Genomic DNA, 14,071 nt, shown 5'->3' with positions numbered 1-14,071 from the left:
CCGTCCAAGAATCCTCATGTACAAATACATAGCAAGGAGGGCTCTGATTGTCAGCAAACAAATGCACCACACTGTGCCTGCAACCCACTTCATCCGGAGGCGTCGCAATGAACTTCGCAAGAGGCCAAAGTGTCTGTACCAGATCTGTCACCCCTAAGTCCCCCGTGTGGTGTGAGAACTCAGTAGCTTGAATTTGGAGCTAGTCAAGAACTGTGTGCAGCGTCCACTCTGTGGGATCCCTACCGCACAGGGGGAAGGAGAAACCCACCGCTGTGTTCAAAGCCTCAATGCGTCTAGCTGCAAGAAAGAGGACGTGGACTCGAAAGCAAGCCTCCTCCAGGTCAGGAGCAGTCACCCAGGTTCCGTGTGAAGTTGTAGTCGAAGACGTCGCAACGTTTGGAAATATCAAAGCTAGTCAAACCTCTAGGGACTGCTGCAAAAGGAGAAGTCTGCACCAAAAAAGGCGGCGTCAGATGGGGCTGTCCTCTTGAGCTACACTACTCGTAGCAAAAGCACTACCAAGAGATCGCCTCGCGGTTGACGCGTGTCCAGTCCCTTGCGTCTGAGGAGTGGAGGAGGGCTTGGGAGATGAGGCTGTGGGCCCCACCGAGGAGAGAGGAGGGACGGGAGGTGGGGATGGGGGAGGGGGAGGAGGCGGGGGAGACGGAGCGGCAACGTTTGAGGGAGGAGGAGGTGGAGGCGGAGGATCTGAAGTGGATGGGGCCTCCCCAGTCGGAGCCCAGTGCTGTTGAGCTGTAGAAGGTCGGCCACCAGGGGGAGCAGTGGGGCGAGCCTGCCCTTGTCGGTGGCGGCCAGGCACCTACTGCCAACCGTCACCTGTCTGATTGTTGGTCTTAGTCGAGGTGCCAGCCTGTGCATCCTGCGTATGTGGCTGTTGGGCATGCTCAACCTTGGGAGGCTGCGCATGCACCGTGGGTCGAGGTCTCCTGTGAGGAGAGGCCTTCTTGTGTCACTGTGTGACAATGGACAAGCACATAAACCCTTCTGTGGCTGTGATCCAAGTAGAAAAAGTCGCCTCATCACCGCACTTGCAGAATACAGTCTTTGTTTCTGAACAGATACCAAATGCAGTGGTGAACGATAATTTTTCAAACTTGAAGACTCCAATCCTTGCCTTAAACGGTGCAAAGGATAAAGCAGATACAGACTCTTGCACCACGACTTCAGTCGCTGCAATTGAATCTTTGGACATAATTTGTTCCACAGATAATCTGTAAACCTTTACAGATGGATATAGCTTCAAACACTAATCTGTCTCAGTCTACGACATCCCTTCAAGAGGATTTTACTACTCCAGACAAACCAATGGAATACTTTACAGATTTCCAACCAGTGGTCATCACTCAACAGAAAACTCAAGTCAGTTTACCAATAATTTCACTCGAAGCAGATATAGATTCAATCTTTTCTTGGACAAAGCTCGAAGTTAAATAACTTTGACAAAGGCACTTATCAAGTTGCAGATATCATCGGTTTTTAGTTTGGCAAAATAGTCATGGTCGATAACAGTGCCATGACATGGGACTTAACAGAAAGAGCTTTGGATGCAGAAGCACAACAACAACACATTTCCTTCTCTAGGAGTTTCTACAACTACCCTGGGTTTTATTTAAAGAGGGAGGGAATGTCATGATTGTGACTATGTTGCAGTATTGCATCTACTCCTAGTTGCAGATACGCGAAGTGCCAATGCCAAGGAGGACCCCTGCGCTTGGATGGTCACGACCCTTCGCTCAAGAGCCGTGCCTCTTCGCCAAAAGCCACACTCCTTTGACGACTGGTCACACCCCTTCGCTCTACGGATGCGACTCTTCGTCCAATGGTTGTAGCTCTTCGCCGAAAGGATGTCTTTATGTGTAAAGTCATGTCTCTTCACCGGGAGACGTGTCTTTTCATTTGTGTCTCTTCGTCTCCTATATAAGGAGCCTATTGTACTCAGTTTCAAGCAGTTAATCAATCAATCAAACACAGAGTCTCCTGAGTCTTGTTTCTAAGTTCAGTTCAAGTTTCTTAAGTCTTAATCATGAGTTTAAGTACTTAATTAAGGATTAGCACCTATAATCCTTACATGTAGTAGGGTCAAAACCATGGTGCCATCGTCTCAAGTAAGCTCGAGCTGCTCGAATGCCGAGCGGGCTCATCAAAATCACCTTGGCCGTCATCTTTGGAGACTCGAACTCTATTTGGTAGTACCCTCTCCCAAGGATCTAGACGTTGGTGATCTTGCCGACATCCGAGAGAAGGCGGGCTTGAAGTAGATCCCGAACCTCGCCCGACTGGGCCAAGTGCCTATGATCTTGCAGATAACCGAAGTGGCTTGCAAGCATTCCACTTCGGCCATCAAGTTCACTTGCTCTTTTGGCGAGAGAGCAAGTCGAAGGGTCGGCTCCGCTGAGTCGGCCGAGGGGACTTATGTATTGTCCCTCTGAGGTGGAGCAGAAGACGCCATTGTGTGTTTGCTGCTGAATCGAGAAGGGCGATGGTAACGCGAAACTCCCAGTACGCTGAAAAAACAACTCCTGCGAGCTGAGAAGTGGGATTGGTTTGGGGGGGGGGGGGGGGGGGGGGGGGGGGGGGCAAATGTAAGCGGGAGTGCGAGGCTGAGACGGGCCGGGCTGAGGCGGCCGAGCTGAGGCGGGAGGGCTGCGTGCTGAGCTGGCAGCGGGCTGGGAAGGGCAGCGCGAGGGAGGATGGGAGGGGAGAGAGCGATGGCGAGAGGGGGGATACAGGTGTGTGCGCAAGGGAGGGGGGTGAGGGCAGCAGCGAGCTAATTCCTGTATCAAACACCTTACTCACTGTTGTGCTTGAAAGGGATTCTGTTTTCCTAATATTGTTGAATTTTGAGTTGAAAACACTCTAGCTGATGGTTGGCCTATTTTACTTGGTCTTATCCCCTGGATTTTTTTAGCTTGCTGGCTCTTAAAAGAAAGAGTATAGAGCGTCTGTTCTAGCTGATAGTTAAAAAGTACTCTTGCCAATGATTGGCCTGATATGCCTGGTCTTATCCTTTGGCTGGAGATTTTTTAATCTGCTGGCTCTTAAGAAAGAAAGAGAGTATAGAGGCTCTTTTCTAGCTGATAGTTAAAAAGTACTCTTGTTGATGATTGGCCTGATATACCTGATCTTATCCCGATACTTGATCCTTGATTAGGATACCTCTTGCTCGGAATTTCTACTGTCCTTACCATAAATAGCATAATATAACTGATTTGCCTCATCTTGGAAGATTCCACCCTGACTTCCACCCTCTAGTTGAGATCATTTCTCTGAAATGGTTTTCTAGCCTTACTACTTGGATGATGAGCTAGACTGGCCTGCTCTCTTTGATGTTTGACTAATCATTTACTTCTACTCTAGCTTGCATTGGATAAAAATGATCTTCGGTGGTTTTTTGTTTTCTGTGATCTTTATGCATCACCGGACGGATTACTTTGCAAATCCAAGCCAATCTGACAGCCGAGATAACGTACAGAAGTCCATGGGGGGATCTACTTGAAGCCCTATCCTGGCTACGAGTCAGGCATAGAAGCACTGCCAACCCAGAAAGCCACAGTCTTCCTCCACTTGATGAGTGCCCCTGATGCACAACAAAACACCTTGAGAGCCTGGTCACACCTGTGCAGATTGCACTCATGGTCCTCCAAGTACATGCCTGAGTCGTCAGCAAACTTAGCGTCAAGCAACTCGGCTCCCCTAATAGGGAGCTCAAAACCATGCAAACCAACCTCTTGCGAAGTCAAAAATCTCTCATGATAGAAGAGAAAAAGAAAGGGGGCAAGAGGGCAATCTTGTCTAACCAATGCGTCAGCATGAAGCGTTCCCCTCTTCCCCCTGCCAAGAGCACCTGACTGTGCGCGCATCTAGAGAGAACTGACACTCCTCTGATCCAAGCATCCCAAAACCCCATCCTGTGTAGAGTGCCCTCCAAGAAATCCCAATCAACTCTATCGTAAGCCTTCTCAAAATCGAGGAGTATCACAAGAGCCTTCCCTTTCCAGGATTTGTTCCAAGATCTCGACAGCCTTGGAAACCCCGCGCATGGCAGTTTCAGTTGTTGCCCGTAGGTGCTCCTTTAGTACGCCCTTCTGGTTCGTGACACTCATACCCTCTTTAAGGTAGTTCTCCTACCTAGGGTGAGTGGTGGGTGGTTATGCCAGAGGGTGGAGTATTCGGGACTCTTGAGCCTGTGCTTCATTTGCAGGCAGATGGGCCACTTAGCGAAGGCCTGTCCTTGCATGAGATCTTGACCTGCAGCGCATGCTCAGCCCCCCAAGGCTGAACATGCCGAGCAGAAAGGTACCCAGGACACACAGGCCGGCACTTCGATATAGGCCAGCGACCAGCAAGCTGATGGTTGGCAGTAGGCTCCCCGACAGAGATGGGTTCGCCACACCGTCCCCCTAGTGGCCAACCCGCTGCAGCTCAACATCATTAGGTTCTGACAAGGAACCGTTTCGACCCTTTGCAGCAGACGAGCCTCCCTCCACCTGAGCTCTACCCCCCCCCCCCCCCCCCCCCCCCCTTCAGACTCTTCTCCCATGCCGCCGCCTGCCCCCTCCTTGATTGCTCGGATGGCCAGCGGGCTCATCAAAATGACCTTGGGATCCATCTTGGGAGGCTCAAACTCGATCTCCTAGAACCCTCGCCCGAGAAGCTGTATGTCGATGATCTTTCTTACCTCTGCTAGGAGACGGGCCTGTAGGAGGTTGCGTACCTCGCCTTTGCTAGGTCGACTGCCAACGATCTTGCTGATAACAGAGGTCGCTTGGAGGCACTCCACCTTTGCTGCAAGGCTTGAGTTGCTGTGCTGGTGACAGAGCAAGTCAAATGGTAGGCTCTGCGGGATTGGTCGAGGGGGCCTCGTCAGAGTCCCTCTATGGCGGAGCAAGACCCTCCATTCGTGTCTACTGCTATGAAGGACGATGATGGTGCTAAAGAGGATGGTAGCTTGCAAGCTAAGAACAACCCACAAGCATAGAGGGGGGGCGGTGGTTTGCTGGCGGGCAGAGGCGGCGGAGGCGGGCTGGAGGACAGTGGTGCGGGTATTCGGCGGCGTGCTGGGAAGAATGTTGTTGCAGTGCGGGGGGGGATGGCAAAGGAGGAGGTGCAGGGCGATGGGGAAAGGGGGTGTGCTACATGTTGCCACCTTTGTTGCCTTAGGCTTTGAAAGTGCAAGAGCTTCATCTTGACAACCTACACATTCTTCTATTCCAATTGATTTTTACCCGGTGTCACCTCCTTTGCCACCGTCGTTGCCACCACCTCCCTCACCACCACCTGGATTTTAACGGTTGGAGCCCGTATGTCTACCCCTATTATCCACCTCAAGGACTTGCACCAAATCACCCCAAGGAATTCAAGGATGGTGGATCTATGATAATTTTTTTTCACTTTTTTGGGAGTGTGAGGTCGAAAGAAAGTTTTACGGTTCTTGCAGTAGTTTGATAATATTTTTGCACTTTGGAAGTATATGGAAGAGTCCAAAATCTTTGGAGCTGCCACTTTTCTCAAAGACAATGAATGTAGTGGTGAAATCCTATAGCTACCGAGCCTCACGCTCCAGGGACTTGGCACACTTTCTAGAATATTTTTACCCGAGCTTACATGACCTCTTTGTTTGAAGTGCAGCTTCTGGCAGAATGGGGTTACTTGAAAATGATGGCCATGGAAGCTATGGAAGACTACAATCAGAAGTTTTTAGAAATCTACCTCCCAGTCTCTTTCTTCAAGATGATAACCTTGGAGGACAAGTTTAAGCGTTGCACCATAGGACTACCATCATCACTTTAGGAATACTTTTTGTCCAAGCAAGTCTCGACAATCCAAGAGCTCATGGACCATGTTGCGGTTGGCTACAAACTCATGAAGCGAAGACTGGAATTTATAAGTGACTGTTGACAACCAACCAGCAAATACCGAGAATTATCTTCAACAAAGAGCAAATTCTTGAGACTCTCACGACACTTTGACTCAACTTGTATGACCTTGCTTGACCACCCGCCAACAAGAACCTCAGAACAAGAAGGTAGGTGCTTGGAATGTTTTAAGTCGGGGCACACCTTCTATATCTGGCCTTACAAAGGTGATAAACCTCTGGAGAAACCTTGTACCAAGAAAGCAAGAACCTCACTTGGACTTGTTCTCGATATATACGGAAATTCTGTACCCGATGCTTCTAAAGATTTATGCATTCGCTACATCGGCCGAGACGGATAGAGCTTCTGGCAGCTTTGTATAGGCTTATCACAGCCAGAGAGCTTCTTTCTTACTACCTTATTAGATCATTTTAATCCATTGATGTATCAAGTGGTTTGTTTGGGATTTTCCCCTTTTGCTGAAAAAGAAAAGTACGTGTGCACGCCCGCATGTGCAAGTTAAGGCTTTCATCAAGATTAGGTTTAGTTGCAACAGTGGGAAGTATTAATTTATTTTGGGTCCCCACTCCCTCGTTTTGGTGAAGATTTTAGTATATAGACACAAAGATGGGAGCTCATGCCCATTCTCTATCGCTTTCCCTGCTTCATTTTGCATTCTATTTGACTATGGTATGTTGTAATCTTTTAGATTTAAGCAAAAGTTTGGAAAATTTGATGTGCTCACTTTATTTTAGTCGGTGGTGAGGCTATGGCAATCCAAGGAGGTAGGAGTGAGTTGAATTGTCTTCTTTGTGCGATAAGTGGGGGGCACTACTGTAGTTTTAGTTTCGTGTTAAAGTTTCTTCTCACACTGTTTTCCCCATCTTAACGGAATCTTTTTGACAGGTCTCCCGCACATTTCACCCAAACTTTTCTGCAAAGTGGCGACGCTATGTTTATATTCTTCCCCTTCACAGCTACGACATAAGTGATCAGTCTTGGTTACAGGCTGTTAGTGCCGAACTTAGGAGTTTTGTGAAACCAAAGACGTTTGATGTGAGGGCTGTCAATAAAATGCTTGCACAACTAGAAGGGCAACAGCTTTCTTTTACTGTCTTTGCTCGTGATACAAAGATTTCAAGAAGCAGGTGAATGAACATCCCATGTGTTAAACTGCATTATCTTGCTTGTCAACATGCTCAGTCCTCAGTTTGTCCCATGCAGGGGTCCTCCAACGGAGTGCTACATCTATCATGCTCGAGCTGCCGTTGCTGAGCTGCCTTTAATGGAACAAGTCAGTTGATTGTTTCCTCATGTTATAAATTGCTTTTAGCTTTATACTCATATTTAAGTGGTCATATATACACCCCCATGCGAGTCTATTTTATTTTGTAGCAGGTTTATTTTCAGCAGTTTCATCCCTAATACCCAGAGGAGACGCACACATGTATCATTGTTGTGTCTCACAGGGGATACTTTGTCCTCTAGGGGACGTTAATAAAGCTTTCTTTATCGCTCTCTTGAGATAGTAGCTTGGAACTGTAATATGTCTCTTAGACTTGATGTGGGTGCTTTTGAGGACAGCTTCGGAGACAGAGACATAGTTTTATATTCAGAGACTCACCAGGCCCCTAGTCAGTTGATGCCACATGTGATTGGGTACAAATGGGAGACAGTTTGTCAAACAAAGACGAGATCTAAGCACATATCGGGAGAAGCAGCAGTCCTATTCAGGGAGGAGCTACAGCCGGTCTTGCACATTTTTCGGAGAGATGACCAAGCTAGATACATGTGGGTGAGGCTATGGGTTGAGACATGCAGACTCGTTTACATTCCTATATGCTATTTTGCTCCCAGCACATCAGTCTACGATGCACCTAGAGGGTAGTCCCCATTCTTTTTGTTAGATGATGATATATGGGAGTTTTCCAGGGATGGCGACATCATCATTCTGGGGGACTTCAATGCTCGGATGAGTGATCACCAGAGAGTTCTTTATGATACCTCAAAGGAGATGCTGAGAGAGTTGGATAGACTTGACTGATGTTCGTAAGGTGAGGAGTATTCAGAGTATGGGAGGCACTTGACAGAGATGGGGACTACACATGGACTGGCCATCCTTAATGGCCTACGGAGATTCCTGTCGGCAGCGGGCTTCACTTGTTTTTCACATAGACATGGGGCCAACATAGTGGATTATGTTATGCCCGAGCCGAGCTTTATTTTTGTATTCGGGACTTCACATTTGAACCTAGGTTGGCCAGTGTCATAGTGGATCATGCCCTTTGGAAACTAACTATCTCCTTCCAGTTCAATACAACACACATGCCATGGGTAGCCATGGCAATTCCCCCCTCTAGCCATCACTTCTACGGAGGTTTGGGGTCCATATGCACCATTGCTGAAACTGGCCCGTGGGGCGGTAGATTTTGGCTTTCGCCCGAAATTCTTTACTTCACTTTAGACACACACAGAGAGAGAGAGAGAGAGAGAGAGAGAGAGAGAGAGAGAGAGAGAGAGAGAGAGAGAGAGAGAGAGAAAGAAAGAAAGAAAGATTTTTAACGTCTATGTTAGGCTGAAATCGGCCTATGAGACAAATCAAATGTACATGGTGTGTATGTCATCCGTCTATCGGAAAGAGAGAGAGAGAGAGAGAGAGAGAGAGAGAGAGAGAGTACTTTGCAAAGGGAACTTGCGACGGGAATTAACACTTAAGCGCACACACGGCTCGGAAGCTAAATGCTCCGAGCAGATGCCGACAACCTGTTGGCCCCGAAATTGGCGCCCCTTTCGGTATTTCTTTATATATTAACAGAGGGAATAAAACCTGTGGTTTCCTAGGAGTTGTCCCGCATAATCCGGGCTGAAAACCACCTGTTCTAGCTCGATTTCGGCGGCATAACTATACTAGGACACTTCACAGACAATATCCCCACGCAATAGATGACTTTCCCGACGCATACAGACACTTTGCAAAACCTGGCAAGAATCTGCAGCACGCTGAATTCTCTGTTTTCTGCCCTGAAAATGCGCCAGATCACCTATACAACGGTTCCCTCGCGTCCCCGGACCTCCTGGGAGTATTAGGGACCGTTTAGGGCCAAAACCCTAAACCTGCGAAAATACACAGCAGGCTGTAATTCCCTATTTTGGCCTACGTTTCGCGAGCTAGCTGCATCCACCGGTGGTCCTGGCACTTTTTGCCGAATAATCCATGACAGTTTCCGCGACATGATTGACGACTACCTCATCACTTACATCGATGATCAGCTCATTTTTATCGAATAATCCATGACAGTTTTCGCGACATGATTGACGACTACCTCATCACTTACATCGATGATCTGCTCGCGATTTAATTCGTATAGTAAGAGGATGTCTAGGCTCAGTTCAAGATCATGTAGGTCCCCCCGTCGCACTTAGCAAGTTGGTGGATGCTAGGAAGTGAAAATACCAAAAGAATTCACGACGGTGACGATCAACTGCCTTTTTCTGTTTTACCTGAGTCTTCTCCAAGGCAACTTTAATTTTCTTATACATTTCATCCATGTTCTCAACATATCGATCTGCCTCAAAGATCTTGTCCTTTGCATGCAAAATGGGAGGAACTTAGGTCCTTCTCCATCCACTTTGCATCCAATACAGGATAGTTCTTGATGAAGCGCTCGCTACTGCTGCTCCCCCCCCCCCCCCCTTGCTGCCTCCCGCCCCCTGCCTGCCCTTGCGCGCATCTGCCCAGCCCAGCCCGCCCCGCCTGCCCTTGCGCGCAGCAGCCCGCTGCCCTCACCTCGCGCTGCCCCCTTCTCGCGCCGCCCTCCCCCCGCCCGTTGCCCCTTGACTTCCCTCTCACTGCCTTATCCTTTCTCCCCCCCGTCTTCGTCATTCCCGAAGGTTCCTGCACTTGGCTCTGCAACACTGTTTCTTCGGACAGTGCTCGGCGTGCTCGGTTGCAGAGTCTCTTCACCGTCCGCTTCTTCGCCACAGCAGTAGACACAGATGGAGGCTCCAGCTCCGCCACAGAGGGACTCATCCGAAGCCCCCTCGCCCAACCCCGGTGAGCCCACCATTCGACTTGCTCTATCGCCGACAGAGCAAGCGAGCCTAGCCGCTGAGGTTGAGCGTTTGCAGGCGACTTCGGTCATCTGCAAAATTCTCGGCACCCGTCCTAGCAGAGGAGAGCTGTGAGACCTTCTCCAGGCCCGCCTTCTCGTAGAGGTGGGCAAGATCTTGGATGTCCAGATTCTCGGACGGGGGTACTACCAGATCGAGTTCGAGACCTCCGAGATGGCTTCCAAGGTCATAGCTATGAGTCCACTGGCCATCCGAGCATCACGCGCCCACTTTCGATAGTGGCGACATGGTTTTGACCCGACTTCGGATGTGCTAGTAGAGGAGGCAGACATCCCCATCTCAGTCTGCTTTCCGGGTTTACGGAGGGAGTACCTACCACTTCTCTCCAGGATTGGCTCCGCCATCGGGACTGTCCTGGAGTCACCTCGTATGGCAGCATCAGTAGCTGCCAAGGCGGCTGGCATCTCCTCAGTTCGAGTTTTGGTCAGAGATACCCACACTCTCCCGAAGGTCATCCTTCTGCCTTGGGTGAGTGGGGGTTGGTTTAGACAGAGTGTGGAGTACTCGGGTCTCCCGAACCAGTGCTTCATTTGCAGACAGATGGGCCACCTAGCGAAGGCCTGTCCACGGAGGAGGCCACGACCTGCACCTCAGCCTCAGCCCCAGCCTGCCAAGGCTGGGCCGCAGCCACAGCCAGCGGCACAACGCACAGATTCAGAGCCACCCTCCGAGCCTGGGGCTCCAGCGGAGGAGGGCTGGCAGTAGGCCCGTGGCCGTCGACGCCAGGGGCCACAGCGACAGCCTAGCACTCAGAGTGGCCCTTAGGTGCCTACTCAGCAGCAGTGGGTTCCCACGGGGAACCGCTTTGGTCCTCTTGAGCAGGAGGAGCCCCCTACGCCAGCCTCCACCTCCGCTTCACCCTCGCCAGCCGCCCCCCCTTCAGAGCTCCCCTCCTCCTCCTCATCCTCCCCCACACCCTCTGCTCCCGTCCACTCCCCACCTCGCCCCTTTACCTCTGTCGCCCCTCCCCGCTTCCTCCCCTCCGCCCCCCCCCCCCCCCCCCCCCCCCCCCCAGCTCCTTCTGCCCCCCCCTCCTGCTCCAGTTCCACAGTCTACTCAGGAGACTGGTCCCTCGCCGGCGGCTAGGAGATCTCTTGGCAGCGCCTTTGCCACGAGTCGCCTAGCGAGAGAGGGTCAACCCTTCTTGCGGCCCCATCTGCAGATTCAGACATCTTTCCTTGCAGCTATCCCTCGTGGTTTGACGAGCATTGACCTCCGACGCCGTTGGGATTTCTTCGACTCCGGGTTCACTCGCTTTCTTGGCGATTCCGCAGCAGACCACGAGGCAGCTTGCTTCAGGGTCCATGCTTTGTTCCTCGCCGCTAGGGGGACAGAGGCCTTGGACTCAGCAGTTGGTTTCTCCTTCCCCCTTTGTGGTAGGACCGAGACAGAGTGGTCCCTCGACTCAGTGGTGGGATGGTTGCATACACAGGTTCTCGAGTTCTCTCACGACATGGGAGAACTTGGAGTTACAGATTTGCTGTAGACTTTGTGGCCACTGGTCAAGTTTGCGGTGACACCCCCAGACTCAGCAGGATGTAGGCACATTGTGGTGTACTTTTTTGTTGATATGCAGTGTTTGCCTTGCTATGTATACATTCATGAGGACTCCTGGATAGAGGAGGTTGCTTTACGCACGGCTCGCTCTGCTTGGGCTTGGGCTAGGCACTCACTGCAATCTCCCCTATCTAGAGGACGCTCGGATGCGGATTACTCCCCATCCAAGCCAGCCTCGAAGATAGCCCGTCTTGTTGCTGCGGCAGCATCTGTTCTCTCTCGCTCCCCATGAGGATCGTCTCGCTGAACGTGCAGGGACTAGGTGGGCCCCAGTTTCAGCGACAGCGGGGCCGATTGCGTCAGGAGCTTCAGCGTTGCCTTGTGGGAGGAGAGATTGATCTCCTTATGCTTTAGGAGCACCATCTGTCTGAGAGCCGCATTCGGCGATGTGGTCAGATTTTGCGTGGACGATATGATATCTTTTGGTCAACTGCTTTTGGACCTGGAGGCATCCAGGGTGGTGTATGTATGACTATTGCGGACTCATTGCAGCATGTTGCTAAATTGGCTTTATCTTACAAAAAAATAATTCTAAATGAATTATTGGATTTATAAGTGAGAGGGTTTTCTCGCTTGGAACACCAAGGAAAAATAATTCTAAATGAATTATTGGAATTTTAAATGAGAGGGCTTTTCTCACTGGAGACATCCGAGTACAGAGTATTCCTAGTGCGTCATTCAAAGTAATGACGGGAGCCCTGCGAACGGGAATATCTGTAAGGCCGCCAGGAACGGGTACTTCTGATGCCTCACATCGGATGGGTGACAGGGAGCATCGGAAAGAAGTATCCGACCATCCGGGAACGAACATCTCTGCTGCGTCATAGGATGGGTGACATAGAGCATCGTGAAGGAGATTGTACCGTAAGTTCGGTAGGAAAGGACTACGTGATGGGTATTCCTGATGCGTCACAAGGTGGGTGACGGGTGCATCGGAAAGGGAATATCCATAGTCGGGAGGAAATTCCGAACTGTGTTAGAATTGTGCACAAGGAAAAGCAAGCACTTGAATGAAGATGGGTTCAGAGGAAACTTTGAGGAAAAAACAGATGCTTTCTGAGAAAGTGGGATTGCTTTTCGGGAAAGCAGATGCTTTCCCGCGAGGAAGTTTATGTTTGCATTGCAATTGTGCGTGTGATTGCATCCAGGGACGCCTGGGAAGTGCTGTGAAAGCATTGTTTTTAACTTATAAGGTTTTATTGAGTTTTTGGGCAGGTTCAGACTATTTTTAAAATACGCCAGCCGCCCACTTAATAAGTGGGCAGCCATCTGATAAATAAGGCAACAGATCAGCCAGCGTTTTCTCTCTCTTTTTCTGGCAGAACAGAAAAAAAAGAAAAAAAAAAAAGAAAAGAAAAAAAAACGGCCGCGATCTCTACGCGAGCAGCTATTCGTGCCCGTGGCTAGGAGCTATAAAAGCATCACATGCCCTCACTCAGAGGGGAGGACCAAGTTTGCAAGGAGGAGATGCTGCTGCAGATTTCAGCCGTAAAGAAGACGTTGCCGGTGATGCCCATGGCTGCCCCAAGTGTACCAGATGTCGCCAAGACTCAGTGCGCGAGTTCCCTCGCGAAGAAGTGCCTACGAAGCGTGTTTCCATCGCGACAAGTTGCTGTTTTTCTCCGTTTTCAGCCCAAAAACGTCGTAGACGGGGCTGATTTACGAGAAGGAAACCGAGAACACACCTCTTTTGTGTGTAGGATTGGAAGAGAGGATTTTCTATGGAGAGATCTCTTCCAGGGAATTGCTTTTCGAGCGTCGAGACTTTGAAGGTAACGATTTTCATGTTCTGATCTTTGAGTATTTGATTGCAGGTGTACTTCCTCTTCGTGAAGGAGTAGGAGCAAAGGAAGGCATGAGCCTCTGTAGGAGAAAAGCGCTCTGAGGAACTAGAGCCAGATCAGCCCAAGGGTTGTGTACCCAAGTTTGGGAAGTAGATCCACGGATCGGAGAGAAGTAGTCTCTCAAGTTGTGATCCGGAAGTTGGGATTATTAAGTAAGGACTTCGTGTCCGGGAAAGCAGAGTTGTTCTGCGGGAAGAGGACTCTGGAAAGAGAGTTGGAAAAGAGTTGCAAGGATGCCATGCCCTAAGTCTGGAAGGTGAGATCTAGAGGCGAGAACCTTGATTCTCGAGGAATTGGAATAAGGAACGGAAGTTCCTTGGAATAGGGTTTTGCCCTAAGAATCGGAAGCTGAGGCTTCCGGGAACCATCAAGTCTTATTCTAGAACGAATGTGGTAATACGTTCGGTTCTAGTGCTTGTATAGACTTCTCCTCAGTAATAAAGATACTATTACAGGGGGGGACCAACCCATCTTCTGGTCCCCAGTACTGTGTCGATCTTCTCACTCTCAATCTCTCTCTCTATTTATTTCTCTCTATATCCTATGGCTTCATATTAAGTGATAAATTTTACTTATCCGAGTATATTTTATATTGCTATGCGCTCCCGTTTGTGACAGTGGTAGCAGAGCATGGTCTCCTCTCTTTCTTTGTAAAGGAGGACG

At 49.8% G+C, this 14,071-nt stretch overlaps 1 protein-coding gene across 1 annotated transcript in view; it reads left to right on the top strand.

Moving 5' to 3' along the window:
* Positions 1-14,071, top strand: part of LOC147441131 (Pseudouridine synthase family protein) — a 152,213-nt gene that overhangs the window by 77,742 nt on the left and 60,400 nt on the right. The window contains exons 6-7 of the mRNA XM_086482848.1: positions 6,783-7,024; positions 7,101-7,170. Coding sequence (XP_086338974.1) covers positions 6,783-7,024; positions 7,101-7,170 — 312 coding nt within the window. The remainder of the gene's footprint in view (positions 1-6,782; positions 7,025-7,100; positions 7,171-14,071) is intronic.

The sequence above is a fragment of the Adiantum capillus-veneris genome, chromosome 15 (genome assembly GCF_014529385.1).
Source record: "Adiantum capillus-veneris isolate H3 chromosome 15, ASM1452938v2, whole genome shotgun sequence".
NCBI lineage: Eukaryota > Viridiplantae > Streptophyta > Polypodiopsida > Polypodiales > Pteridaceae > Adiantum > Adiantum capillus-veneris.
Note: the sequence above shows the minus strand (reverse complement) of the source record. Positions and strands in the feature narration are given on the sequence as shown.